Source organism: Vidua macroura, chromosome 2, assembly GCF_024509145.1.
Source record: "Vidua macroura isolate BioBank_ID:100142 chromosome 2, ASM2450914v1, whole genome shotgun sequence".
In the NCBI taxonomy this organism is placed as follows: domain Eukaryota; kingdom Metazoa; phylum Chordata; class Aves; order Passeriformes; family Viduidae; genus Vidua; species Vidua macroura.
In genome coordinates this window covers 60,620,244-60,648,147 of record NC_071572.1, presented here as the reverse complement: position 1 = coordinate 60,648,147, position 27,904 = coordinate 60,620,244, and the positions used below count along the sequence as shown (strand labels likewise).

The following is a 27,904-nucleotide window of genomic DNA, read 5'->3' as shown; positions in this document are numbered from 1 at the left end:
TGAAAGCAAAAACCAGACTTCAACATCTGCGCTTTCCACCGATTATAGACAGATCTGAGAAGAGGTTGGGAAACCTGCAGGCTAACAGCAGGCTGACAGGTGAGGTACGACATGAGCAGGGACTACCCCGGGCGGTGGTTCCTTACCCTCGCAGGAGAACCAAATCTCCCTGACGGAGCGCGACAAGTATCCTTGTCCTTTCCCGGGGCAGCGGTCGCTCAGTTCCGAGCGCGGAGCACCTCCAGGAACGCTCGGTGAAAACACGAACTCGCTGTTTTTCTTGCTAATCATTGTTAATCATTAACCGCTCATTAGAATAACACCATTGAGTCCCTCTGGGTCCCCGCCATCCCAGGGGGCCACAGCCAAGCCCCCTCCCCCCTCGCCCGGCCCCGCTCCCGAGGGGCTGTGCTGGGATGGTGTGCGGGGAGGGGGATGCACGGAGCCCCGCGGGGCCCCGGGCCTGCCCGCGAGGGCATTCGCGGGGCGCGGAGCCTTTTGTTATGCTAATCGTAGCTGACATCACTCCGCATATGAAAGCAGAGGGGGCCGCTTATAAGGCGGCAGCGGGGGCCGCCCCTCCAGAGCGGCCCCAGTCCCCGCGCAGCCTGGCCCGGGCGGAAGTAAGTGGGGACCGTAGGGGTGTGCGAGCCACTGTCGGGAGAGGTGGGAGGGGGACAGCGGCTCAGTGGAGCCCCTCGAAACGCCGAAGGTGCGGGGCTGGCCAAGAACAGGGGTTTGCGAGGCGTGGACAGAATTCCAAGGAGTGGGGATGCATCCCAGAGGATGCATGGGAGTAGGAAAACCCTGGGGTGTTCGACGGAGAGAGAATTCTTAGAAGTCTGCAAAGCAGACCGAGGAGATGCCAGGGAGAGAGGCGGCTTGGAGACTGCAAGAGAGAAGGGAGACCCGGAGGACTGCAAGGAAAAGGGAGACCCGGGAGGATGCATGAGGAAGGGAGAACAGAGGGAATGCAAGGGAGAGGGGAGGCTGGGAGACTGCAAGGGAGAGGGGATACCCGGGGGAAACCGGGAGGGAGGAGATTCGGCGGCTGAATTAAAAGACCTGGCACCCGGCAAGGGGAAGTGTGAGTGCAGGAGTGACGGGAGGACCCAGGGGGGAAGGAGACCCAGTGGGTGGAGAGACCCGTGCCCGATGAGCTGCAGGGGAGAGGAGACACCCGAGTTGGAAGGGAGTCTGGAGACCCAGGGGCTGATGGCAGAGGGGGGGCATGGAGCTGCAAATGTGCAGGGCAATGCAAGGAGCTGCAGAGGAGAGAGTAGTCCGGGAGGCTGCAGGTTAGTGGGGACACCCAGGGGCTGCAGGGGAGAAGGAAGCTCCAGAAGGCAGCAAGGGAGTAGTGAGACCCGGCAGAGCTCCACCACCCTCTATTCCTTTTCTCTGCTCCCACTCCTCACTGCAGGTCATCTGGGGATGCACTACCCCTAAACCAGGCTACTGTGCTCTTGGAGAGAGTTGAAGGCTGGCAGGAGAGTCAGGTGGATGTCTTTATTTCCTGGATGGGAAAACTGGAAAAATGTGAGCTGAATACTCACACTTTAATGTACAGTTAAAATTGCCTGCTCCCATCCCTAAGTCCAGAGTCTTGGAAGTGTCTGGTGGGAGTGTTTTCTGTGTACCAGAGTGCGGCTGGCTGCAAACAGCCTTGAGGTGAAGAGAAAAGAGAGCTCTGAGTTAAAAGCAGCTCCTGTTTTTAGGAGTCCACAGGCCACTTGCTGTTGGTTTGATCACTGACCCAGAGCTCGCCAGAGCTGTAAACATCACATCTGCTACAAAGTGTGTCCCACGGTCTCCTTGCAAATTGCTCTTGCAAATGTAATCTGTGTTGGACTGAGTGGAAAAAGGCATTATTACCTCTCCAAATAAAAGGGGCGCAATTGCATGCAAAACTTGCAGTTCTTTGGGTAGGTATGGAGGAATTAGATAATTTCTCTTCCAATCCAGGGGCTGAAAAAACCCCAAACTGTGACTTCTTCAAGGGAGGGGGGGAGAGTAGAGAATGGTGTTGGCTAGTCAGGTTTAGTGAAAACGTTTTAGACCCTCTGAGACATTTTACACTCGACTCTTATGTTGTCCAGCAGTTCACAGGAGTGAGATAAGGGGTCTGAAATATCTAAATAGAAACTGAAAGGCATGGGCAGGATTAAAGGTTGAAGGTTTCCAGTGTGCTTGTAGAGCAGCGGGAAGAAAAGGGCTTCCAAAGATTAAAAGATATAGAAATACTCTGAAACAAGAAGCATGTGTGCCTGGATGCTCATGAGAGCACTGCCTTCAAGGGATGCATCAAACCCAAATCCAAGTGGGCATTAAAGAAAAACAATCCATGGCAATGAAATCCTGCCTCCCTTGTAGGCAGTCAGTTTTGTCTTGGACTTCAAGGGAGCCAGGAACTCACCCCTAGAGGTTATTAAAATCCTTTGTAATAATAGCACTTCTCTAGTAACCCTTTATGCCAGGCACTGGGGTTGGGATAGCCAAAAAGCATCCTGAATAGAAAAAATATGCTGCAGATGGCAGAGAAAACACTCAGAAATATTCATTCCCCCCAACCCGATTGGTCCCCAAATGGGAATATTTAGGCAGAAAGCTGCAGCTGGGCAAATCCAGATCTGGGGATCAGGTAGGATGCCCTTTTTCCAGGGTAAGAGGTTTCCCAAAGTGAAGCTGACTGCTCCAACCATTCCCAGTCTCTTCCCAAACGTCTTTGAGGGGGTGTTATGGGGGAATGCACAGTTATAGTTTGGGTATGCCAGTGTGCTATGCAATGGGTTGTGAGACTCCAGAGATGCAATGTGGTGGGCAGGTTTTCCTGTTTATTTTACTGTTGTCTTTCTCATGGGATGGGAAACCACTGCAACAACCACCAAAAACAGCCCGGAGCAGTGTCTGAAGTGAATAACTGAAGGGAAACCCATTTACTGCTATTAGTACTGCTGCTAAAATAAGCAAGCCGTGCCCTGGAGACAGAGAGGACCCCTCTAAGGATTAAAGTCCTGCATCTGGTTTGTTTATCTGTTTGGCCTGAAGAAGGAAAAAAAAAAAAAAACCCAAACAAAAAACCCAAACAAACAAACAAACAAACAAAAACACAAAAAGAAAAGGGGTGTGGGGGTATCCTTGAGAGCTTTTTTGTTGCTGCTTCCTGGAGACAAAAATGGGATTTTATGTTTACAAAGTTTCAGCCTTTTCCGTGAGCTCCAGGTGCCAAGGACTTGGAAGAAGTGAGAGGGAGAGTTAATGAGGTGAGAAGAAAAGAAAAAAAAAAAAAAGGTAAAGAGCAAAACACATTTATTGTAACAGATCGGAGAGAAACATCTGCAGGGTGAGGGCACCTGCATTAAGTAGGGAAATGCAGTTTTTATTATTTGTCTTCTCTGCAGAAAAAGAGAGAGAAAAAAGAAATATGGAGAGAGGAAAGGGAGAGATGAATAGCTGAAGATTTGAGCTAATCTAAAAGATCTATCTTTTTTTCTTCCTCCTAAGCAGTTGCACAAACTTTTTGGAGAGGGGAAGAAAAAAACAACACTAAAGTGAAGCAGCAAATGAAGTCTTGCCATGTGCAGGGTTAAATGGAAACACACAATCAGACCATAACTCTGTAATTCAACCCATATGGTTTCTCTGTCTGTTGACTCGAAAGGTTGTATCAAGGCTTGGCAGGGGAGGGGACTGAGAAGGGATAAACCAAACCGTTTCATGATTCATAAGCCACTCCCTTGCAATTTGGATAATCAATTTCTCTCTCTCAGCGGCTTGCTAAACTTCAGAGTTAACCGTAGCTTGGGCTCTTTCTCCTTTCAGGTTGTTCATCTCCAAGAACAAGCAATACCCAAACTGAAGGAAAATACATTGCACAAAATATTAAGAAAACCACTTTTTTTTTGAAAAATTTATTTGAAGAAGCTGATTTCCTTTGGCTAGCAGGCGAAAGTGGAGAAAATGAAGCCAAGTCTGCAATTTTTCTTAGCTGGTTTTCTGTTGTTGATTCTGCAGACAGGGCTTTGCTATGGGATAAAATGGATGTAAGTATCTGGCTCTATCTCTGCATTTTTAATGTTTCTGTAGGAATTGCTGGTCTCTTACCTGTTTGTACAACTGCTGCTTGAGGCATGCTGTAAACTGTTTAAAGAGCAGCAAGCACTGCAATTCTCCAGGCATTGATTGATGTCAAGTGTGTGTACTATGGGCTTATGCTAACAATGTCTCCATCTTCTTTCTAAAATATGCATGATTTAGGCTTATTTGGGTTTTTTTTCTCCTCATTGATACCAAGGGAAAAGCACACACTTGAATGCTCACATGAGCATTCATTAAGTAGCTCATGAAGCTTCTGTCATTAGCTCCTGCTATGCTGGGAAACTCTCCCACCAGGACCACTGGTTGTGCTGAGTAGGAACTGAGAGCAGTGGGGATGGCAGCTGAGATAATGCTGCCCATCTCCAACCACAAAGGATGCTTGACAGATAACATGGTTTTTTTGTGGACCTTTTAACCTTTGGATTTTGTGAAGGGTGTTTAAAATGAGGTGAGGAGGGGGGAGGAAGGTGAAGAAATACCAAAGACTATGGTCTAATCAGGATTGAGTTTCCTTGGAGGCAATGTACTGCAAAGTGAAAACATCACCATCTCATTTCTTTGCTTAAACAAGCCATCAGTTAGTTGCTTGCTGCAAAATAAACAAACAGGCCACTCCAAAGCAAATCTGGTTTCACAACCTTGATAAGTGATCTGTCTTTTCTACTTGGGTTTGGAACTGGGCACAAAATAAATACAGGAATATGGGTTTGCCTCAAACAAGCATCTTTGGTAGAAAAAAAGGCGCAATAATATACAATGCCAAGAAGATCCTGTAGTGCATTGAAGCAAGGATCTTTGGGATAGGTGGTGAAACTTGGACAAGAGGTTCCTGTTTTGCTGCTCCTTCTGCTACAGAATTCATGCTATGTCTAATTGCCATTCTGCTGTTCCGATCATTGTCATTTGAAGCTCTACTCATGCCAGCTTTTATAAAGGCTTAAATTTGGATATCTGCAAATTAAGGTATCCCATTGGAGCCAGTGTTTTTACTCCCCATCATGCAGTCAGGGAAGAGAGGATCTTCCAGATGGTGATTCGTCTTCTCCAAACAGAGATATCCAACAGAAATGTAAGTGATAGCCTCTGGCAATGCTGTGTACTGCAGGGAGCTGCCAGAGGTCACACATCTGTCTTTTATATCCATAAAGAGAAGCATAGTGAATCTCTCCATATGGTGTTTAAATGCACTTGGTCAGGTGGGAGGAATAGTCACCTGCTTTAGGGCATCTTTCAAGGTGGCATGCTTGCCTATGGCAGGAAGATAGGAACTAGATGATTTTTAAGGTTCCTTCCAACCCAAACCATTCCATAATCTTTCATCTGCTGTCTCCATACTCTAAGGACCATCTTGGAAGTAGAGGAGAGTAAGGATCTGGTTTGCTCTTCACTGCCTTGGCTTTACACCTTGTAGTAGTCAGCAAGAGCTCAATTACATAACCCAGCTGTTTGTTTCTGCCAACTTCCTCCAGTATTTAGGGTCTCAGCTCTGCCTATATCCAGCACCAGGAAAGGCAGGCATCTCCTTTCTGAAGGACATTTAGCAACATGTTCATGTCCTTTGCAACATTTATTTCTATGCAGCACAGAAATAAAGCTGTTTTGTGGCACCCTGGTCCAGCAGGGCTTTTATGTGTAGAGCCATAACTGACTGGAGGGACTTGTCCATATGCTTGGCATTGGTGTCCCACTTAGGCAAGACGCTTAATCATGAGTGAAGAGCTCGGGTTCCTTCAAAGGGCAAGGGTGAGATGAGCTCCAGAAGGAACCTAATAGTATGGTGACAAGCCACAGACATGAAAAATGCTGGGAGGCAGGGAAAGGTCCCTAATAGCTTTGCTGTCAAAAGCAGCCTTCTGGCTGTTAAGTGGTTAAGCTGCAAGGGTTGCTTTCGGGGATGAGTGGGGGGAGAAGCAGTTGGAAGCAAGACATCACAGTTGCTGCTCCTCTACTTCCCAGTAGACATATCCCCCCTATCAAAAAGTGAGTGGGAAAGATGAAAATTAGGATTAAAGTGGTATTTGAAGCATGAATGGCATGTAGATGCAGCACTGAGCTCCCCTCACACCTGTTTAAAACCTGGCAGAGACCTGCACTCTCTGTCCACAGCACTTTGCAACTGGGATGATGGCATCTGGAAATTCACAAAATTATGTTGGTTTTTTTTTTTTTTCATTTGCTCTTTCTCCTCATTTACCCACCCTTATTTTCCTGTGGAAACACAGGCTAATTTTCCCCGCTCCCCATCACTCTTTTTTCTTGGGGCTCAGGGACTGTCCTTAGAAACTGCATGGGGAAGTTCTTGGCAAACAGAGTACCAAATACTGAGTAATACCTCAAACCTGCATATCCCAGCTCTGAACTCATATTCTGGGTGCTGTACAATTGAAATCTGCTCCTTCCTTCTCTGCTCATGAACAGAGAGGTGGGGAATAAGAAGGAGATGAAGAAGGAGGAAAGTGCTATGTGATGTTTTCAGTTGTGGGATTTTCTCACCGGTCTGCCTGCTGCATTATTTTTGTACACATGCTGCCAGAGGTGAGATTCAAAGAGGATTTGGGAGGGGAAGGGAGAGATAAGGAGGTGGGTTTCACCAGCCTGGAGATGAGGGAGTGACTGATATGAAAGGTGATAGAAAATTTAATTTGATTCAGTGTGTGCTGTAATTGCAGGGGGAGGGGAGGAAGAAAAACACAATATTCAGCCATTTAGGACTTCTCAGTAACACAAATATGCCCTGAAAATTATTAAAAGCAGGGAGAAGGTAAAAAAAGAAATTATTTATTTTATTTTGCTTGGCTTATTTTTATGAGTTCTGTGGTCCAAATCCCCATCTGCTGGAAGTTGATGCTGGGCCCCACCAAACATCCATCATGGTGTGTGGACAGTAAGCATCTTGTACACATGCTCTTGCTCTTGTATACATTTCTCTTGCTGGAGAAATTTCATATATTGTGGTCTTTCATCTAAGCTCCAGAGAGCTACTCAGGTGTAAAGCCAGAGTATGGCTCCAGAGTATGGTTCCAGATCTTTGCTGGATTAGGATTGTTGTGGAGATACAGCCTTTCTCATCAATGTATATGAGACCTTGCATCTTATTTTTGCAAACACTTTCCCATCCTTACAGCAAAGCAGGTATGTGGGGAGGTTACATAATTTTGTGGTGATCAGTGTTGTTTTGTCACAGTGGCTGGGAAGGTGAGGCAGCCATTGGTTTCCATGAGACATGTCTTAGGGCCAATGCATCTAGTAATTCTATCACCTTCCCCATCTGCTTTTGCAATCCATTTAGCTTTCCCAGGAGAGTTTGGGTTTGACCAAGCAGGTGCTGGAGCAACTTATTTGGGTAGAACTGAAAAACAGATGAGCATTAGTGGGAACTGCAGCCAGATGTGCATGCCCCAAAGGTGTGCATATGTTGGGATGTCCAGGCACAGAGTAGCTTCTGAGGCACTTCTGCCTCCACAGGGATTGGCATCTCCTCTGTCCCTCTGTACTGAATGTCTCCTTCAATGTGGTTGTAAATAAGCCAAACACAGCAAGTGATTTGGGCTCGTTTTTTTGGGGTTTGTTTGGTTTGGTTTTTGTTTTGGGTTTTTTTTTTTTTTGGGGGGGGGGGGGTTGGGGTTTTGTTTGTTTGTTTGTTTGTTTTTTAGGATTTTTTTTTGGTTTTTTTTCTTTGTTTTATTTGTTTGGTTTGTTGGGTTTTTTGGTTGGGTTTTTTTTCACAGCTTGTAGAAAATGCTCAGGATGGCAATTAGGAATTGCCTGGCAAAAAAAATGCCAGGATGGCATTAGGAATACCATCATTTTTAGGTGGAGCTTGGTCACTTCAGGAAGTCTCTGCCTGTCCCCATTGTGGTGACCCAATTATATGTCATGTGCTTTGGAGCAATCCCCAGCTGAGCTCCATTCCCAGTAATTGCTGCACAATTCCTATGGTTAAATTGCAGCCCTTCAGAAGCGACAGGTAGCTTAACCACACATTTTGGTGAACATAAGATGTCCCCCAGCCGACCAACCCTGAGCAGCCCTTCTGCAGCCAGCAAAAAGCAGGGGAGAAAATGGAAAGATTTTGTGCTTCCTGGCAGCTCCTGCTTCTCCCCTTCAATGAGTAGTGGGAGGGAGCTGGGACATGGAGACACGGGTGCCTGTGAGGAGACTGCCTGCCTGGCAAGAGACTGCTAGATGAGCTGCTGTGAAAGAACTGCAGGATGGGGATGGCAGGAGGGGAGTAGGCTGGGGGTGAAGAAAGGGGAATACCATGTCTTTGAAGTTTGCTTTTTGCTCCATAGGCAGTTCAGGAAAAGTTGACAAGGATCCATGGCCTTCCTCGGCACTCAGTGAGCCAGCTCACTGCTGGCATTGACTTCATTCAAGCTTGGGCATGAAGTCAACAGCCTTGTGCCTACTACTGCCAGCACTGAATTTGGCACCATATCTGAAAACAGCTCTTATTTTAAGCTTTTAGTTCAGAGTTGGTTTCCCCCCCCCACCCCACTTCTCTCCCTCTTCTTTCTATTTATTTTCTTTTTTCTCTCTCTTTTTTTTTTTTTTTTTTTTTTTTTTTTTTTTTTTTTTTCATATGAATCCTACTTCTCTGTTTAAAAAGCACTTACAGAACCAGGGGAAACATTTACCAGGGGATATGGTGTCTTTCCCAGGACTGTGGTCCCCAGGCTGGAACTAATGCAGGGCAGGGTGGCAGGGGCATGGGCTGCCTTTGACTACCAGAAGCTTAGACAATGGTATTGAAACACCCCTGCAAGCCTTTTCCAGATGAAAACCTGAGAAAATGAGTTTTTAATCTGCAGATTAAAAACCTTCAATGAGATCAAATACAAAAAGAACCCTCAATCTCTTCCTCTCTTTATTAACGTTTACCACATACTTCACTCTCCACAGCCATGTAATTTTGTCTAAATCTTTTTGTGTCACCCACATCCCTGCAAGATTAAGGAGTTTAGGAATAGATATTAAAAAAATGCCTTTTCAGAAAGCAAAGCTGGTAATTTGGAGTAGAAGTTCATGGTTTCACCAGCAGTCCCTTTGTGAGACTTTTGCAGATCATGTCACACAAGGGAGGGTGCAGAGATGCCTTCAGGGAGAAGATTCTTCCACCCTTCAAGGGTGTTTTAAAAGACACCAATGCTTTGCTGCTCAATTGAAGGAGTTTTTCTCCCTTTGACTTGACCAGGAGCAGTGTCCTATTCACAGGGTGCCTTGTAAACCAAACAATATATGACTTTCACTGATATCTGCTGACATCTGAAGGTGCTTCTTCCTAACCTGCACTTTCTATGAATAGTCCTCTCATGGGGCCCAAACATGCAGGAATGGGCCCATACCTCTCAAAGGACCTAACACTGCAGAGCATTAATGTTTTCAAATGAATTTAATAACTGTCTGAGATAATAAAAGAGTAAACAAATGTCATGATCCATCTATGCATATTTCCTCTGTAATTATGTTCATGGTTTTCTGTCAGTATCCAGAACTTCAATTGAAGGACCTGCTGTGTTATATATAGATTAGGAGATGTTTGGTTTAGACCCTGTTTATTTAAAGGGATGTATCAGATATGTATATTTTTAAAAACCGTAAAAAAAACACCCCTTGGTTGTCTGGAGAAGGAAGGATGGGGCAGGAGAATTAAGTGAGAATGTTATCAGGATGAAACTGAAAACCAGCATTTCTAGGGGGAAAGCAGGTAAAATCCCCTTTTCAGATGAAAGGTGTGAATCCACAGAAAGATGTTTGTCAGGCATTTTTTTCCCAGGTTGAGTAATGAAGGGTTTTCTTCTAATTATGCCCTTGAGGGCTGGATTTTTAGGCTGGCAATGTCCCATTTGCTCCAGTTTCCCTCCCAGTGCTGGTGATCAGTGGAGACTGTGTGAAGACAGGCCAGAGACCCACCACCAAATCCTGCCATGGACCAGCCTCTCCCCTGGGATGTTTTTCTTTCCACAAATAGATATTTTGTTTTCCCAATAATGGCGTTGCAGGCAGTGGGTGTCCATCCCCTGATGCTGAGAGAATTTAGAAAGCAGAGAGGGGTGGTGCATTTCCACAGGGAGAGTTTAGAGTGACATGGAGTGGAGAAAATATTCCTAAATGTAGACAGAGACTGGGCAAACCTAGGTTGTCAGGGGATGGAATAGATGACCTAATAGGCCTCTCACATTCCTGATCTCTGATTTATAAATGCAAGTTTCAGTCTCAGCAAGTGACTACAGTAACTGAGTTTTCTTTTCCATCTCCATTACCTTTTAATTTTTCCTCCCAATGCTTGGAGATGTTTCCAATTAGAGGTTCTCATAAGCAAAGACATGAAGTTTAGGCCTGGGAGATGCTAAAAAAACACCTTCCTGCATCTTGCAGTTTTATTCTTGGTAGGCTTCCTGGAGCTCAGCTCATTCTATGACAAACAGCCATTGCTGCCATTTACTGAGTTCTCACCAATCAGAAGGTATTTTCCCTCTTCCATGAAGTAAAGTGTTTTCTTGTTGCACTATAAAACTGCTTCTATAATGGTGATCACTTCAAGCCATCTGTAATAATACAGTCTCATTGCATCACATCCTGTTTTTTCACAGAGGATGAGTTTCAGTCTGAATTCTGCTTTCATCCCTACCTGTAGATGGTTATTCATGTTATTCATGATTTGTCTGTAACAGTGAGATAGGGATACCTCAATGTAGCCTTCCAGGTGCTTTAAAGAGGCTGAAGACCTCTATGAAGGATCAGAAAATGTAGTGTAGGACCTAGGAGATATATGCATCCTTCTGGAGGGCCAGCCAAAACATTCCAAGGCCTCTCAAGTGCTGCTCAACACGTCTTATTAGAAAACTGAGCTGCTGCCTTATAGTACAGCCTCTCTCAGAGACTTGGAATGTTCCTCATTTGCCTGAAGCTCAGGGTGTGAAATTCCCTCACTGCTCCTGCCACACCTTGCTTGCTTCCCTTCCTGCTGGGACATGCCGTGCTGGAGTTTTTATCATTTATACTCTATTACTGATGAGCTGCTTTGGCTTCTTGCCTGATCTGTGTTTCAGCTCATTCCTGGGAGTTGCTGATAGGCTTCTGGGATAAATTTTCACAGATTCCTGGTGTCAAGTGCTCATATCTCATTCAAGCTCTGTGTTTATACCATTCAGATGCCTGTGTCCCTTCTCGGTATCTGAGTTTCCTATATGGAGCAGAAAATGAGCACTTCTAAGTCATGATGGTATCATACTATAGATCTAAAAAGCACAAAGGGCTAACTACTTCCTAGATGTGGCTTTCTGCTTTCCATGAGCTAAAGGATCCTGAAGGACTATTGTGAGGTCCACACTGTAGAGGTTTGCAGTCAGGTGACAGTCATACTATTCAGAGACTCATGTCTCTATCTTTAAGGTCATGATCTCTCCGAGATACCTGAATACCCAGTATATCACCAACAAGTTTTTTCTCCACTAGCTCAGGTGGATGGCAGGATGGGTTGCCTTCTGGAGGGGCCCCTCTCCAAACAAGGAACATTGTATGAACACCAGTATGTTTGGGAACGAGGTGAACTCCAGGGCAGAATTTCTGATGATTAAATCATAGAATCATTTAGGTTGGAAAAGACCTCTATGATCATTGAGTCCAACCAGTAACTTAACACTGCCAAGTCCACCACTTTTTCCTTTCTCTTGAAATTCATTAGTGATGACTTCTGCTTGCAGTATGTTTAATGGAACATTTAAATACGAGTATGAAGTATATATTTATATGGCTGGCAGAGCGGTGGTTTCCCTTCCAAGTTTGCCGCTGTTTATCTAGTGCCAGAAATGCCAAACTCCCAGTCACCTGTGAATTTGTCAGTGCAGGCCTATTCATCCCCAGCAAGGATTTAATACCTCCAGATTTTGTTAGGGCTCAATTTTAGCTCTGTTTCCATCTCATTTAACTTCTGAAGAATGTGGATGTTACAGTAATAAATGAAATGCACCCCAAAATGTGTTTGCTAATAAGCCAAACTAACTGAGATGGCTTGGGATGAATCTGAAAGCCAATACATTTAATAAGGACAGAAGGAAATATATGTTACAGTTGTGTTGCCAGGATCAGATGCCGTCAGATTATTGATCCAGCCTGCTAGAAAGTTGTTTTATGGGAATGCATAACTTTTATGACTACCCTAAGATAGCCAAAAAGATACAAATAGAGTTACACACTAGGCTTCTGCTGATAGCTGTGGGTGCTCAGGGAAGAAGAGTATGGCATGTAAGATGCATGTCAGCATTTGTTCTTTTTTCAACCTGGAAAAGTTGGCAATTGGACAGTAGAAGAACCACCACTGTGGGATGTTCTTTTCTTCCATGGTAACATATATGCTGGTATTCATGGATCCCTTTTCAGATTTTGACTGTGGTACTCTCTCTGCACATACTCCCACTCAGGTTTTGCACTATGGTTTTTGGAAACTAGAGAAACAGACTTATCTATCTGCAACAATGATTGAATCAGTAGAGGACCTTGGCATTAACTCTAAGTGAAAGCATATGTTTTGCAAATTTGATGATTTTTCCCTAGGCCTTGCAGGGATTTTCTCCATAATTAATTACATGACATTTAGCATAATCCTTTGAGAGTGTGTGAGACAGATGCTGAATACAAAATACTGATAACACCAACGTTGCTTTTTTTCCCCAAATACCACAGTCTTGGAGAATCCAGATTTCGTTTATCATGGAACTGCTGGGTCATTTTTCACTCTGTTGGGAGGTCTGTGCTCTTCATTCTTCAGCAAAAAACCTTCCCCATAGGATTTACACATGCAGTTGACTTGACACATACCCCTGGAGCTTTGTGCAGACTCCCCTCAATAAGGGAGAGAATTGCACACTGTGAAAGGGTGGTTCTTCCCACCTACCTTAAACACCTACTTTATATGAGATAAATCACTCTTCATAGTTGCTCATCTTTCTCACCAGCTTTATCTAAGCACCTGTTTACAGGAAGCTTTAATTAAGTCAGGTGAGCATTGGTGACTAGACTGTGTTTTAATGCTTTTTTGCATGTGCTTGTTTCCTCAGAGCTCTGTCCAAGACTTCTTTGGCTTTGGCCCTGAATCAAACCCAGCACTGCAAGCAGCTTGAAGGCCTGGTGGTTTCTCAGGTGCAGCTGTGCCGCAGCAACCTGGAGTTAATGCAGACCATTATTCAGGCAGCGCGGGAAGTGATAAAGACCTGCCGTAAAACTTTTTCAGACATGCGGTGGAACTGCTCTTCAATAGATTTGGCTCCTAACTACCTGCTGGACTTAGAGAGAGGTAAGCAGCACTGCTGGCTCAGTTGGGACTGGAGTCAGTAGAGTCAGCCTCTGTGTGTGTGTGTGTGTGTGTGTGTGCTGGAGACAGGAAGGGTCTTGCTCCTGGGAGGCCATGGAGGGACGACAAAGCCTAATTGTCCTGTTCTCTGAGACCACATTCATCATTACGGTGCCAGTCATGCCCAGAAGCTCTTGGATCCAAGACCTTGTCTACCACAACTCTTACAAAGCAGACCACCATTCTGGTCTGCTTATCCCACTGGGAGTCATGGGATGAGCACAGTAGCAAAAGGAGGCAGGAGAGTCCACGGGAGGGCTTAACCACATGCTCCAAGAGCAAATCACACCACAATGAACAAGATGCCTGAATCCATGTGACTCCTTGCCCTGCTTGGATTTTTTCTTATGTTGAAGAGTTCACTTAGATGTGCTCCAAACTAGTGGTGCCATGGGACATCTCAGCTGCAGTGAGTTGGTGTGTTGGCAACTTTGTGGGACACAGACTGTGTGAGTCTCTTTTTGGAGAATGTTTATCTGGCCCAGGAGGCTGAGATGGTGTTCTTGTCTCTTTCAGGCACAAGGGAGTCAGCATTTGTATATGCCCTCTCTGCTGCTGCCATCAGCCACACCATTGCCAGAGCCTGCACCACCGGGGACCTCCCTGGCTGTTCCTGTGGTCCCATCCCAGGTGAGACACCTGGACCTGGGTATCGATGGGGAGGATGTGCAGACAACCTCAACTATGGTCTTATCATGGGGTCCAAATTTTCAGATGCTCCCATGAAGATGAAAAAATCAGGATCACAAGCCAATAAACTGATGCATCTGCACAACAGTGAAGTAGGGAGACAGGTAACAAATTCACAAGAGTTATTGTACTTGTACAATCATCTGTAGTGTTGGTCACTTGATGAGGTTCAGTGTCTCTATCAACTAGTGAAAGGAGCAGGTTTCTCAAAGATTGCTCTGAAGTTCTTTAGCCTGCTGAAAATTGTAGCTGTATAACTCATCCTATGACTCAGGGTGTCCCAAATGCTATTATGAGCCCTGTTTAACTGTGGGTGGGATGTCTCATTGCTACCTGTTGCACAGTCAATGCTTGCTCTGGCTCTGCCTACCCCAGGAGGTGTGGTGGGGTTGGGTCCCATCGTGCTCTGCCAAGGGCATTGTGGGGGCGAAGTGCTGTGTAAATATGGAGGATTATCATCTGCCAGATGCATCCAGCATCAGCTGCCTCCAGCCATCCCTGCAGGCAGGAGGGAGGATTTTTTTCATTTTTAAATTGCTATGCTAGTGATTATTCTCATGTCTGGCACAAGCTGCTTGCCACAGCTTGCATCCAGTGGTGGGATATTTTCCATGTGCAATGCCTGATATGCACTGATGTGCAAATCCCTATAGCAGCCCTCCATACAACTGAAGAAATGGATGGGGGGGCTATAAAACTGACCCCTGCACTCATATCTGAGGCTCCAGTGGTTCCATAGACTGCTCCTACTGCACAGCTTGGTCTTTCCAGGGCTGCCTGTGCAGACAAACTTGGAGCATGCTGAGCTCATTGGGAGCTTGCTGTGTAGCTACAGGCTGAGTCCACCTTTGCATAGCACAACCATGCTGAAGTTTCCCTCTCTGGCTCTTTTTTTTAAATATTATTCCCACGCTATTTGGTTTGTTTGCTTGGGGTTTGAGGTTTTTCTTAAATTTTATTTTATTTTTTTAGTGTCTTGATTTTTTTGTTTCAATTGCAAAGGGCAAATTTTTGTTTGGGATATTGCGTTGCCATGGCTGGTGTATTCAGCCCTTCCTGGCAGCATCCTGCCATGTCCCACTGAAATGAGAATAGTACAGAATCAAAGTAAAAGGCTATTTTGGCCCCATGACTAGCAGAAAGGCAGGGGGAGAGTGCACTGAATTCAACAAAGCCACGACATCTCTCTTACCAAAACCCAAAGCTGCTGGAGGTTGATATTGATGTTAATTATCTATTTATGGAATGTTTTGATATTCATCTCCTTAGGAATTTAGAGGGTGGAAATGCAGCCCAATATAGATATCTAATCAAAATTCAAAATACTCTTCTGTCTTCTGGCCACAAATGAGCCCTTGTGAAAGTAATCCTGGACTGATAGTGATCACCGAAGAGCTGTAGGATCTCATTCGCTTTCAAAGTAGCTACTCTAGACTGCCTGTGCAGAAATGAGAACAGCAATACTTTTCTATAGCAGTTCCTGATAAGGAAGTACCTTCATTAGCAAGCTTGTGGGATGTTTGGCTGTAAGAGAAGGGCATTTCCTAACTTCTGCATTCCTTTTTGCAGGTCTTGAAAGCCTCTCTTGAAATAAAATGTAAGTGCCATGGAGTTTCTGGGTCATGCTCTATCAAGACCTGTTGGAAAGGCCTTCAAGAATTGCGAGATATTGCATTGGACCTCAAAACCAAATATTTATCTGCCACCAAGGTTGTTCACCGGCCCATGGGCACACGCAAATACCTTGTGCCGAAGGACATTGATATCAGGCCAGTTAAAGAGACAGAGCTGATTTACCTGCAGAGCTCACCTGATTTCTGCATGAAGAATGAAAAAGTGGGGTCACATGGGACCCAGGACAGGTGAGGACTTCTGCAGTGGGTACTCACTGTACTCTGACCCCAAAGAGGAAAGGGCAAGAGAGGAACATGTATGAATAAGGGGCAATCAAGGAGGTGACATGTACATGCAGGTAAAGCACATCTCTAACATACAATATGGTTTACCAGTTCTTAACCCTTTAATGATGGCTGTGGCCAAGGCAGGGCTTGCTGACACATTTTCCATTACACAATCAGGCACAAGATACATTTCAAAAATCCCTGGGCAGCTTACCTCCATGGGAACTTGTAAGGACCAAGCAGCTGCTTTATACTGTGTTGAGTCTCAGTAATTTCTTGCAGTCACTGCTGATTAGAAGAGTTGTTACTCTAAGGCTCCCCTAAGCAGGCAAATGTTAATCCAGTTAGAACCAGCATTCCTAGATTGCCTTAAAAAAAAAAAAAACACCCCAAAACTCCAAAGATGATATTTAATTTTTTTCTTCTACTGCATATTAAAGGTCCAGGTGTGTTTGTATTGCTTGTGACTCTGCAGAGGAATTTCTTTATTGCATTAATATTGGGGATTTAAGGTCATTATGGTCAAGCCCAACTTCCACTGGGCAGCATACTGTCCCCTTTCACAAGCAACAGACATGCCTTTCTCTTCCCACCACCTGTTTAATTTCCTCCAAGACAAACTAATTCAATATTCCAACAATCTGAGCATCTCTAGGTGGGCAGACCCATCTGATCTCTCTAGAGCTGAACCATCAACAGCCAAAAAAGTGTATGTTTCCAGAATTTTCCTAATTTTTTTTAGGTGGCTGCAATGGCTGGATTTCAATGTCTCTGGCTGGTTTACGTTTCTTTAGATAGTTGTCATAATTCTTCTTTGCTCTTTCTGTTATTTCATGGTGGATGCTCAGGCAAGTGGCAAGGAGTATGTGCCTGGCCTATTTTGGGATGCCTTCCTTTTAATGTGGTGGATATACTTGTATTCGGACCATTATGGTTCAATGGAGAGAAGATTTTGCTGAAATGAAATGACCCAGATGCAGACAAGATAAACTATATATGCATGTGGGAATGTCGCAGCTGAGGATAAGGGTTAGTGGTGGGCTTGGCAGTGCTGTGGACTTGATATTTTAGAGGGCTTTTACAGCCTAAATGATTCTGTGATTCTGCATCAGCATGTAACTGGATCAGTAGACAAGACAGCTGAGTGAGACAAGACTGTCTTTTTTGTCCCCTGATGTTTTATGACAGTCCTGTATCCTCTGACCTCAATGTCTGGATTGCTCTACAACGGCATGTATCTGACAGCTCTGTGGTGGGAATACCAGGCTGGCCTTTATCACCAATTCAGCAGTGGAGCATTTTTTATCAAGTGAAGATGTTTGTAAGTCACTAAGAATAGCTAGGAAAAAGCATGTATTGAAACAGGTTTCTGAAAGAAAATGTCATCTTAGTGGAAGTGAAGATTTTGTGGATTTGTATGGATTTTGACATATTTGTGCCTTGAAAATGACCTCTTTGTTGTGCCTTTCTGTTTTGCAAGAAAAAAAAAAGGTGAAGATTATTTGGAAATTAGTTTTATAGGAATTGCATTAAATGAACAGGTTGTGTCAAAACAAAGTTGAATTCATTACAGATTTGCCAAGTAAAACATTTTCCTTGAGCTGAAATCCTTTCAGGGGACATGGAGGTGTGAATTCTTCATCTAACCTTATTTTACAGCAGATTTCAACTTTTTATCCCATCTAGGGATGAAAAATATGTCAGGGTCCTGAATGATTTTTTTTCCTTCTGAGGAAAGGAGAATGTGTATTGCAGGCATCCGTTTATCCTGAGATGGATGACAGCCATGATTGTGAACCTGCCAGCCAAGGGTCCACAGGAAGTGAGATTGAGTGAGGATTTAGAAGACCAAGATATTAAGGCGGGAGGGGATGACTTTCAAAAGGAACTTGTCAAAAAATACTCCTCATTCTCAGATGTGCAAGATGGTGATGGCCATGGGAGGGGAGGAGGGTGAGATAGTCCCATGTTGAGCTTCAGGTATCACTCAGGCCAAGTTTTAAGGTCATGTGTAACTGGGTTTGTTTTCATTACAGTCCATCTGCAGCCTCTTGAGAAGATGCCTGGTATTTCAAAATTGGCATGTGTTATACAAGCCAGAGCAACTCCTTTCCTGAACTAAATTACTAGAGGAAATAAATGTAAACTACACACAGCGTGTTTGAAGATTGGTCCATGCTTCCTGGGAGGAGCAGGGAAAGGGAGATCTTCCCTAGTCTCTTCCTCCCATGGATGCTTTTTTCTCTTTGCAATTTTTCTTTCATGAAGAGGGTGCCTAAATGCATTTTAAATGTGGTGTCTCTGTTCCAGCCTGCCACAGGGCTGAAGAGATAATGTCTAATTACAGGGATAAGGTAGAAGGAGCACAAAAGGAATGCTGTTAGAGAGAGGGCATGGCAAAATGTGGTTCATGCTTCAGAATGATGTAAAAATGCTCACATGGCAATAGTTCAAACATGTTTTTATTTAATGAGTCATGTCCTGGAGGCATTTGAACATTTTATCTTTATGCACATCAAAATTTTCTGGAGGTAGATCCCACTGTTTCCAAGTTGTCTAGTTTTTAAGGCCAGTTTAAGGCCAGTCATGTCATGCCAATGAAGTGAAAAGGGTTTTGTTTTTTTGTTTTTTTTTTTTGTTTTGTTTTGTTTTGTTTTGTTTGTTTGTTTGTTTGTTTTGTTTTATTTTCTGCTGTGGTCTCTTATTTGGAATACTCTCTTTTCAACCACCTTCCCATATCCTTTCTGGCCCCTTTCTGGGTGCAGAGGTCAGTCCATGCCTGGGCTGTATAGTACAGTCCCCTATGTCCAGAGCTCAGGAGACTTTGATCTGGGCATCTTCAGTATTTTCCAGCCTTGCTTTCTGCCTCCAAATGGATTTGGAGGGGGGAATATGCCACTAACACCCCCTTTCCCTGTTCCTTGATTTCAATATTCATATTGATGCATTTTTTGTGATAAAAAATGAGCAGTTTTGTAGCATATCCAGGGAAAGTCTTTTTCCTCCTCTCTCTCCCCAAGGTCTGGTTCTTGCTCATAGCATGCTGGAAACAGGATGGAAGCTGATGGTTAAGTTGCAACTCCTTGGATGTGTTAGGGTTCTCTGTATGCTGTAGGAAACAATTCTACACTGCCAGGTGGGTGGAAAGGATATTCTAATTGGTGATCCCTCTAATGTGAAGGATCATATTATGTAGACTTATTGTGTGCTTTTCAGGCAGGAAAAGGAATTACATTGTAGATGAACCATATGAAAATCAACTCAGAAAATGAGCTCCCGATTACTCAAAAGCCTTTTAGAGCCCTTTCCTGAAAGGATTTCAAAGCCTTCTTCAGAACAAGCCTGAAACATTTTTTAAGACACTTTGGACATTCTTAGCTTGTTGAAATTTAGAAATGGTTTGGAAATCTGCATGCCTCCAAGTGCTCAGGGTATGTCCAGATTTCAAAGTCATGTAACTAAACTCAAACCTGAGGTTTGACGCCTCTTTGAAGTGCTGAAAAGCTGATTAAGGAGCTGATTTTTGCAATCAGTATCCAAGTCTCCTGCAAACAAGGCTTACTGCCACACTGACTCCAGCCAAACTCTGCTTATATACCACCATCACACTTTCATAACTAATTAAAAATGGTCTGGAGAAAAGTCTAAAGAAGCTGATCTGTTAAGCTGCAAGTAAAACTTTCAATACAACAAATCAACTACTGGGAAAGAAATGTAAATATTCCCCTTCTCAGAGATTTCTTGGAAAAAAAGCACTTTTTCATCTTTTAATGAAGTAGTTCAGTTGCTCCTGCCTGAAAAAATCACTGCCATGTTTGAGTAAATGAGAAATAATGTCAGATTATAAAATTGAGATCTCTTTTTTGAGAAAAGAAGCAAAAATATGAATCTTCTTTATAAGCAGGTGCGATGTATCAAGTTTCAAAGGCTATTTAAGTCTCCTTAATGAATCCAAGGAAAGGAAATTCTGCCATGCATGCAAAAATATCCAGCCCCTGAAACCTTGCAGAGATAACAGAGCTGTTTATTACTGATCTTTCCCAGAGCAGTCTTGGAATCAAGCCAAATGTGGGAAGGAGCTCTCTTAGGCTGCAGTAATCAGGCTGCAACAAACTGCAGCTTAGCTGGGTTGATCAGTCACCACTCCTCAGTTGACTCACTGTGGCAAGGAGTGAGTGGCCACTCTCTGGTGGCTGCTCCTTGCTCACATATTCTTTCTTTACTCCAATATAAAATATTAGTCAGAAATGTCTTAGACTGGTATGCTTTCTTGGATATGAACATAGATGAAGTTGGCTGAGCATGCATCTGCTGCTCAGTTTTCAGCGTTCAGTGGCAGCCCTTGATATCACTTTTTTTCCTGCTGCCCCAGAAATATCCTTTGTATTGTGTATGGGGGTTGTTCAGCCTGTGGAAGAGAAGACTCTGGGGAGACCTTAAGGCTGCTTCCAGTGTCTAAAGGGGCTCCAAGGGAACTGGAGAGGGACTTGGGACAAGTGCCTGGAGTGACAGGACAAGAGGGAATGTCTTCCCACTGGTAGAGAACAGGGTTAGATGGGTTATTGGGAAGAAATTCTTCCCTGTGAGGCTGTTCATTGGAACCGGTTGTTTAGAGAAGTTGTGGCTACCCTATCTCTGGACATGTTCCAGGCCATACTGGATGGGGCTTGGGACAACCAGTGGAAAGTGTCCCTACTCATGGCATGGGGATTGGAACAGGCTGATCTTGGACTACATTGTTCCCCTGTACCAAGCACTGGTGAGGCTGCACCTTGAGTACTATGTTAGTGTTGCTGCCCTTACTCCAAGGCAGACATTGAGGTGCTGGAGTGTGTCCAGAGAATGGCTGTTTGAGGGGTCTGGAATATAAGTCATACAAGGAGTGACTGAGAGTACTGGCATTGTTGAGTCTGGAGAAGCGGAGGCTCAGGGGAGACATTATCACACTCTACAAATCCCTGAAAGGAGATTGTAATCAGGCTGTGGTTGGTCTCTTCTCCCAGGAAACCAGCAAAGGAAATGGCTTCAAGTTGTGCTGAGGGAGATTAGAAAGATTTTCTTCAGTGATGGATTCATTCAGCCTTGAAACAGGCTTCCCAGGGAAGTCACCAGTCCTGGAAGTGTTTAAAAAATGAATGAACATGGCACTTTGTGGTATGGTTTAGTGGACTTGGTGGTATTGAGCCCAGGGTTGGACTTTATGGTCTTGGAGGCTTTTCCTGAATTTAATGATTCTAGACTATGATGCTATGATCTCCAAAGTTCCCTTCCAACCCAAACCACTCTGTGAGTCTTTGTTTATGTAGGCAATGAAATTTTTTGGCAGAAGCACTCTGCCAAAAAAATTATTAAAATATGTAGCTGGGGAAGAGTAGTAGTTATGGGTAGACAACAGCATTTGATGTTTGTTTTTTGTTACAGCTTCTTTTAGTTTCTGTTAATGAGGGCACAGGATAAGATGAGCTTTGAGTGAGTTATAATATGTTCAATGATAGTCAGTTTTGGAACAGTTATCAGATACACTACCATTTTTTTAAATGAGATCTAACAAATTCTGAATAAGAAATAGCAAATAATGCTTTTGTGAGTGTCCCAGAAGAACTGGAGGAAACCTGCTCTAGCTAAAGATGCCCTTGTACATAGCAGGGGTTCAGGTGGACTAGGTGGCCTTTAAGGTTCTTTCCAACCCAAACTATTCTAAGATTTTATGAAAGCTAGAAAAACATTTGCTTTCTGTTTCTCCCACCTTATTTAGGTGTTATTCCTTCTTTCTCAGGGCAACATGCTTGCAGCTGGCACCCATTTCAGCTGGCCAGCTATGCATTTTTTTGTTATTGTAGTTAATGTGTGGGGAAGATTGAATTCTTTCTACTTTGAGAGACCTGGATTTGATCATAAAGTTTCCTGAACAGGTTTGTGAATAATAAATTTATTTGTAAAAAGAATAATTTCACACAGTAAAATTGCAATGGATAATGAATCTAGCTCTCTTAAACTCTCTCTTAGTCCCTCTGCAACCAAATGGCATTTGAGTTAGAGAAAACTGGGTCTGGGAATGATTTTCCATGGACCTTGATCTTTCCAGGAGGAAGACTGAACTGACACCACCTAGGCTGTTACTGAAGACATTTCTCTACTCTGGTCTTAAAAGCAGTTTCCCTAAACAACCTGATCCAGGGTTTTACTATCCTCAGTGTTAGGCTTTTCTTAATCAAAATTTAAATAAAACGTAATCTAAAATAAAACTAATAATTTCTTGTCCTCTTTCCTTGACATATAAAGAACATTTTTTCTCTCCCCTTGTAGCAATAATCTTTTATAGAGGGGAAGACACCTCTTTTAACATACTTCTCTAAATCAATTCCTTCACTGTTTTCTACTGTTTGAACTGCTCCTCTGGCTGGCCTGGGAACATTCCACTTTTAGCTGGATCTTTCTCAAAGTGTGTTGCTTACTTTGCACTTTAATCCACTGTCACAAAATATCTTCAACTCCTTCTTCCCTAGCATTATCCCCAAATTTTTAAGCTCACTCTCAACTTCTCATTAATGAAAATACAGGCTAATGCCAGGATCTCTCTTAACATCTCCTCACTGACATATGCTGATAATTCTTTCTTGTACAGTTGTTTAGTGCCAGTCTCCAGTCATTCCTTGTGGATGACAATGCAATTTAAAAGTAGATAAGATACTGCCCTCAAAATCTTACATGAAGCTGTGACCTTGATGTATTTTTAGGAATGTCCATTGTGTTATATATCTCCTGAGGGATTTGAATTATTTTTCTCTTTCTTTTTTTTATATACTGCTTTATTAATTGACATTGCTAGAGCAAAGGGCACCAAAGAAATAAATAGGAATTTGATTTAAAAGAGAGAAAAAAAACATTACACAGCAGTACTGTGTTCTGGGATTTGGGACTGCTGGAGTTCATGAAGGCAGGTGGTTTCCCTGTGGTCAGAAAGGGCTGAGGGAACCAGACAGCCAAGAGGATGAGATGTCAAGGAAGGAACATCCCTTCTATCATCATGCAACAGCTCAGGTGCTGGCAGTGCATGAGAAAAAGGACTACAGAAAGTGCTTAGGTTTATGTTTTACTCCTGTAACAGCATCTTCCTCATCCACTGGGAAATGCACTGGGACAGAAAGGCAGTTGCTGTGCTCCAGAATGACTTTTTTAATATCCTCACTAAAAAGTTCTTATCAATAGGACTGATGGAGTGAAGTTCCAGTGGGTATCTCATCCCTGTCATTATATGTCATAATCATAGGTGACAGTAAAGAGTTGGCCTCAATTTGGATCCCAGGTGCCAGCTGTGCAACCAAAAAAAAATTTGTATCCTTCTATCTGCTGATGGGACAGAGTAAATAGGGATTCACAATGAAGTTGTGTTACATTGCTAAGTTGGATTTCATCAATCTTAGAGGTCTTTTCCAACCAAAATAATTCTGTGATCTCCCCCTTTTAAAATTAAAATCCTTCCTCTCCATCTGGGGGAAGACTCTTAGAAGTTCTAGAGTGTTCTCCTTCACCTCTGCTGGGGAGCCACCCCCATGATGAGGCTGTATGGTGTATTGCAGTGCTTCTGCAAATGAGGGCTGGAAAGGGGACATTTTGGACAGGCATATTGAGTGGGATTTGTCTAGCCAATGCTGCTGACCTTCTCCCTTCTTGAAGAAGAAATAAGCACTGTGACAATGTAAAAGCCTGTTCTTGAGCCAGAACTGTGGCTGGGATTACAGCTGAAGCATAATTTCTCAAAAGTCTTCCAAGTGCTTCTAGGGGTTACAGTGTTGTGCTACAATGCAATCACCTGACTTCATGTTTTCTCTCCAAGGCTCAGGAGGAGGGCATTTCTCTGAGTTGCTGGAATTGTGCTGGACCAGGCCCAAAACAAATGAGATTGAATTTAACCCATCAGTGGGGAGCCTAGTGAGATCACAGCCGCAGGCTCTGAAAACTGATGTTCAGGGCCGCTTCTGTCGGTAAACTCTGGTCTTTGGAGTTCTTTGTCTTCCCTCACTGGCTGAGAAACTACTTGCTTCATCTTGTTTAATGAAAAATGAATCTAACTCATATCCAGGCCTATGCTTTAAAACAGAAAACAAAATCTCTACTTAGTGGCATTGTCAGGAAATTTTTCTAAAAGCCCATATAGGTTTATGATGGGGTCAAAACTTTGTTTTGGCTATTCAACCCACTCATTCTGAATGTCCCTTTGTCCTGATACTAAACTGAGGGAAATTTGAGGATTTATTTAATAAGATTTTTCTTTTTTCCTTTCTTTGTTTCAGACTTTGGGCAATGGGGAAGGTATATGGGAAGGCATATCTTCTACTAGATTCACTTTTTTTTTTTTTTCTTTTTTTTTTTTTTTTTTTCTTTTTTTTTTTTCTTTTTTCTTTTCCAAACCACAGGAGTGGATGGAGGGAAAGAGAGAATCCCAGGTCCCAGTACAGCAGGTAGAAAAGCTTTGCTTTCTATTTGAATGGGGTAAATATCACTGCTGTGTGCTTTGTATGTTTGGGGAGTGAATGTCCTCAGTGGTGAGCTGGAGTCAGAGTGGACCCCCCTTTTCTTGGCCATTTTAGTGAGCTCCCAGCATGAAGTGACATGGATGCACTGCACATCCCTTACCACGCTTCTGCAGATTCCCCATCCTTCCTAGGTGAACCTCTAGGAAACAACATTTCCATCCACTAGCAAAGCTGAGTAAGGTTGAAAAATACCCTTCCCTCTTCTAATGTCAACACACCTATACTTGAACCTTTGCTCTGAATACTTAACACATTTATGAATACATTTATGAGGAGTCATTTGGAGATTTCTTGTGGAGGGGCCCAGTTCACAAGGGCACTAACAAGGCCTTTGGTTCAACGTTAGGCAAACACATTCAGTGTGGCTGCACACTTCAGCTTCGGTAGAGGCTTTAAAAGGTTTTTAAATATTTACACACACTCCTGAATGAGAGTGGGTTTGGGGGACTTTAAACACTGAACCTGTAGAGGAATGTGAATCAGAATAACAAACAGGAGGCAGAAAAACTTAAAGAAGAGCAAGAACAAAATCTCAACACTTCACTAATCCCATAACTTCTCCTAAAGCATTATCTCATGAGCAATTCCTATAATTCTCATGGATTCGTTTTCACCTATTAACAGTTGCTTAGCTCAAGGGTCCAACTTACGCTGCTCTCCTCTTCCTGCCCCAAAGCAGCCTTAGAGTGTTTCTGTCCAAAATAGACAAAAAATAGCCACACAGAAAAAGATTTAGGAGATATGTCAGCAATTATCCCCTCAATAAACCACCTTTCTTACAGTAGTTTCAAAACTCCATCAAGTTCACAGCCCCATGGTGTTGGGTACACATCAAAAAAGCGCAAGCATCTGACCAAACAGGAACACTTACATCCTCGGTTGTCTTTACAGTCTGGAGAAATGGTGTCTCTAGGACATGGTTCATTGCATTCAAAATTCAATGCCTGGTACACTTTCATGTCCAGTGAATACTGGAGTATTTTAGGAAATGGGATAGATGATTTTTGAGGACAGATGTGAAATGGTAATGAACAGATCAATGAAAGAGATTCCTCAATTAAGGAGTTGCTTCTGAAAACCTCAAACCATTCACTGGCAAGCAGACAAAATGAGGAAACCCAACACAATAGCTGATTTATCCCACTGAGTCCGTCTTTAATTAAAAGCAGAAGCAAAACAAGCCATGAAAGTCTGTAATACTTGGTGACTCCTGTGCTCCTGCCAGACTTCCTGTTCCTGGGTCAGGGCTCAGGGTGTTTTGGGGCCAACCACCCAGCTGCTCATGCCATGATGGGAGAAAATCAAAGAGAAAAAGCTGCACAGTCCAGGCCTGCCAGTATCAATTATGATTTCCCTGATAGGATCAGCACTGCATAGTGACTGTAACAACCTGCTCAGGATTCTTCCCAGCCTGGAATCCTTGGCATGGAGCCTGTTCAAATACTATCTGGCTGTAGGGTTCCTCCTTCTCCCTTTTCAGATTAGGCAGTGGTGGACAAATACCAGTGTTTTTTCTTTAGGGTGTCATCTTCTTCCAGCTCCTTTCAGACAGTTTTGGAGCCTGCCTGGGAACACCAATTGTTTGGAATGATTGGTTCTTCTTGTGGAAGTATTCCAATAGCTTTACTTGTCTGCTCATGTGGAAGCAGGCTGGCCCAGCAGACAAGCAGCCTGGATGCTGCCAGGCCCAAACTGAGAGTCAGAAGAGTTATGTTATTTTGGGTATCATAGCAGGTTGTGTGATTGCAGCCCAGGGCTTCCCCTGCCACTCTTGCAGGCATGGGGGGCTGTTGGCTTGGTGTTTGCTGTGCTGGCTTCACCCAGTGCCTTGCAGAGCTGTCAGGCCCAGCAACACCACACAGCAGTGGTTTGGGAAACCCAGCAGGAATGTGCACTTGCTCACAGCATTTTCCTTTTTCCAGACAATGCAACAAGACTTCCAATGGGAGTGACAGCTGCGACTTGATGTGCTGTGGTAGAGGCTACAACCCCTACATGGACAAAGTGGTGGAGCGTTGCCACTGCAAATATCACTGGTGCTGCTATGTGACCTGTAAAAAGTGCGAGAGGACTGTCGAGAGATATGTGTGCAAATGAAAACTCTCCTCTGCACACCTGGGAGCTAAGACAGCAGCGGCACCCCAGCACTATTCAGAGAAAACATTACCCTGACTAGACATCATTTATCTTGTAAAGACACAGACTTGAGGAGAGATGGTAGGAGGAAAATCAACAATCATACCAGTAGAAATAAGAACAGAAAAAACCTCTCAAAAAGCAACAAACCCACAAATGTTTCTCCCCAGCAATAAAATACTCTCTGAGAAGACAAAACCTCATTTGGGATGGTATCTTCTTCCAAAATATTTCCTATGGTTGCCAATGATGTCCAGCCATCAAATGCCTTAGTATTCTGAGAAATAAATATAGAAACTTTCCCTGGGGGGAAAAAAAGGCACTATTTGTTTGACAGTAACTAAGGCTCACACCTACCTATGCCTTCTAGCACAGGTAGTGTCTCCATTAGGACCATCCCACAAGGGAAAATGCTACAACTTTTCAGCAATAACTGCCTTTGTTGCCAAAGACTTAATTTTCAGCAAGGAATCATCCACTCTATGTGATAAAAAAGTGAAAAGATTTCAGGTCAATCCTCTGAAATGAACAGCTAATTTTAATCTTGGTTTTACACATGTCTGCAACTTTGAACTGATTGCTGAAGGAAAATATATCCTTGATTTGTCCAGGCTGGACAAAATTCAGCCAGAAAAATCCCCTGGAATCCTGGAGGCAGTGAGAGTAGGGTAGGCTGAGAAGGACTTTATGGGGTCCACAAGACAGCAGTGGAGCCTTTAGGATAAAATAACTAAGTGAAATCCAAATCTAGTGGGAAAGTAAAGGAAAAAGGCAAGCTCATGCTCTCTATCTCTTTGCCCTTTGGGTGTGATAGCCTTAGTCACTGACATTCTTCCACATTGACCCATCAAGTCCTTGGGGAAATACGCCACTAGTTTCTTCCCCCACAAAACTATTGGTCCAACCTCTGGAAACTGCAGAGTGGAGCAGTCCAGGCTGTAGGGAGTACAGCTATGGAAGTCAGCAGCTATTCACAGCAGGAAGAAATGGGAATGTGTCAGTTCTCCATGTGGCTCTGCCCTGACACAGCAGAGAACCACTATCTGTGGCTGTACATACTTTCATTTGTATTTTTCTTTTGTATGATATTTATATCTTGTGCTTTCATCTACTTTACTTCCTACATAAATATATCCTTATATTATAAACAAGCATTAACAATAGTATGGAATAAATGCTGAAGTTACTGG

General features: G+C 43.6%; 1 protein-coding gene across 2 annotated transcripts; it reads left to right on the top strand.

The window, feature by feature from the left end:
• Positions 1-27,901, top strand: WNT11 (Wnt family member 11). 2 transcript variants are annotated; one of them, XM_053970287.1, is made up of 7 exons: positions 1-99; positions 3,823-4,043; positions 13,158-13,393; positions 13,967-14,080; positions 14,165-14,244; positions 15,710-16,002; positions 26,501-27,901. In XM_053970287.1, the coding sequence occupies exons 2-7, from the start codon at positions 3,961-3,963 to the stop codon at positions 26,673-26,675; spliced, it is 981 nt and encodes a 326-aa protein (XP_053826262.1). In that variant the 5' UTR covers positions 1-99; positions 3,823-3,960; the 3' UTR covers positions 26,676-27,901. The 2 variants fall into 2 exon arrangements, with proteins under 2 accessions (XP_053826262.1, XP_053826261.1); XM_053970286.1 differs by having other exon boundaries at positions 13,967-14,244.
• Positions 27,902-27,904: the final 3 nt, after the last annotated feature.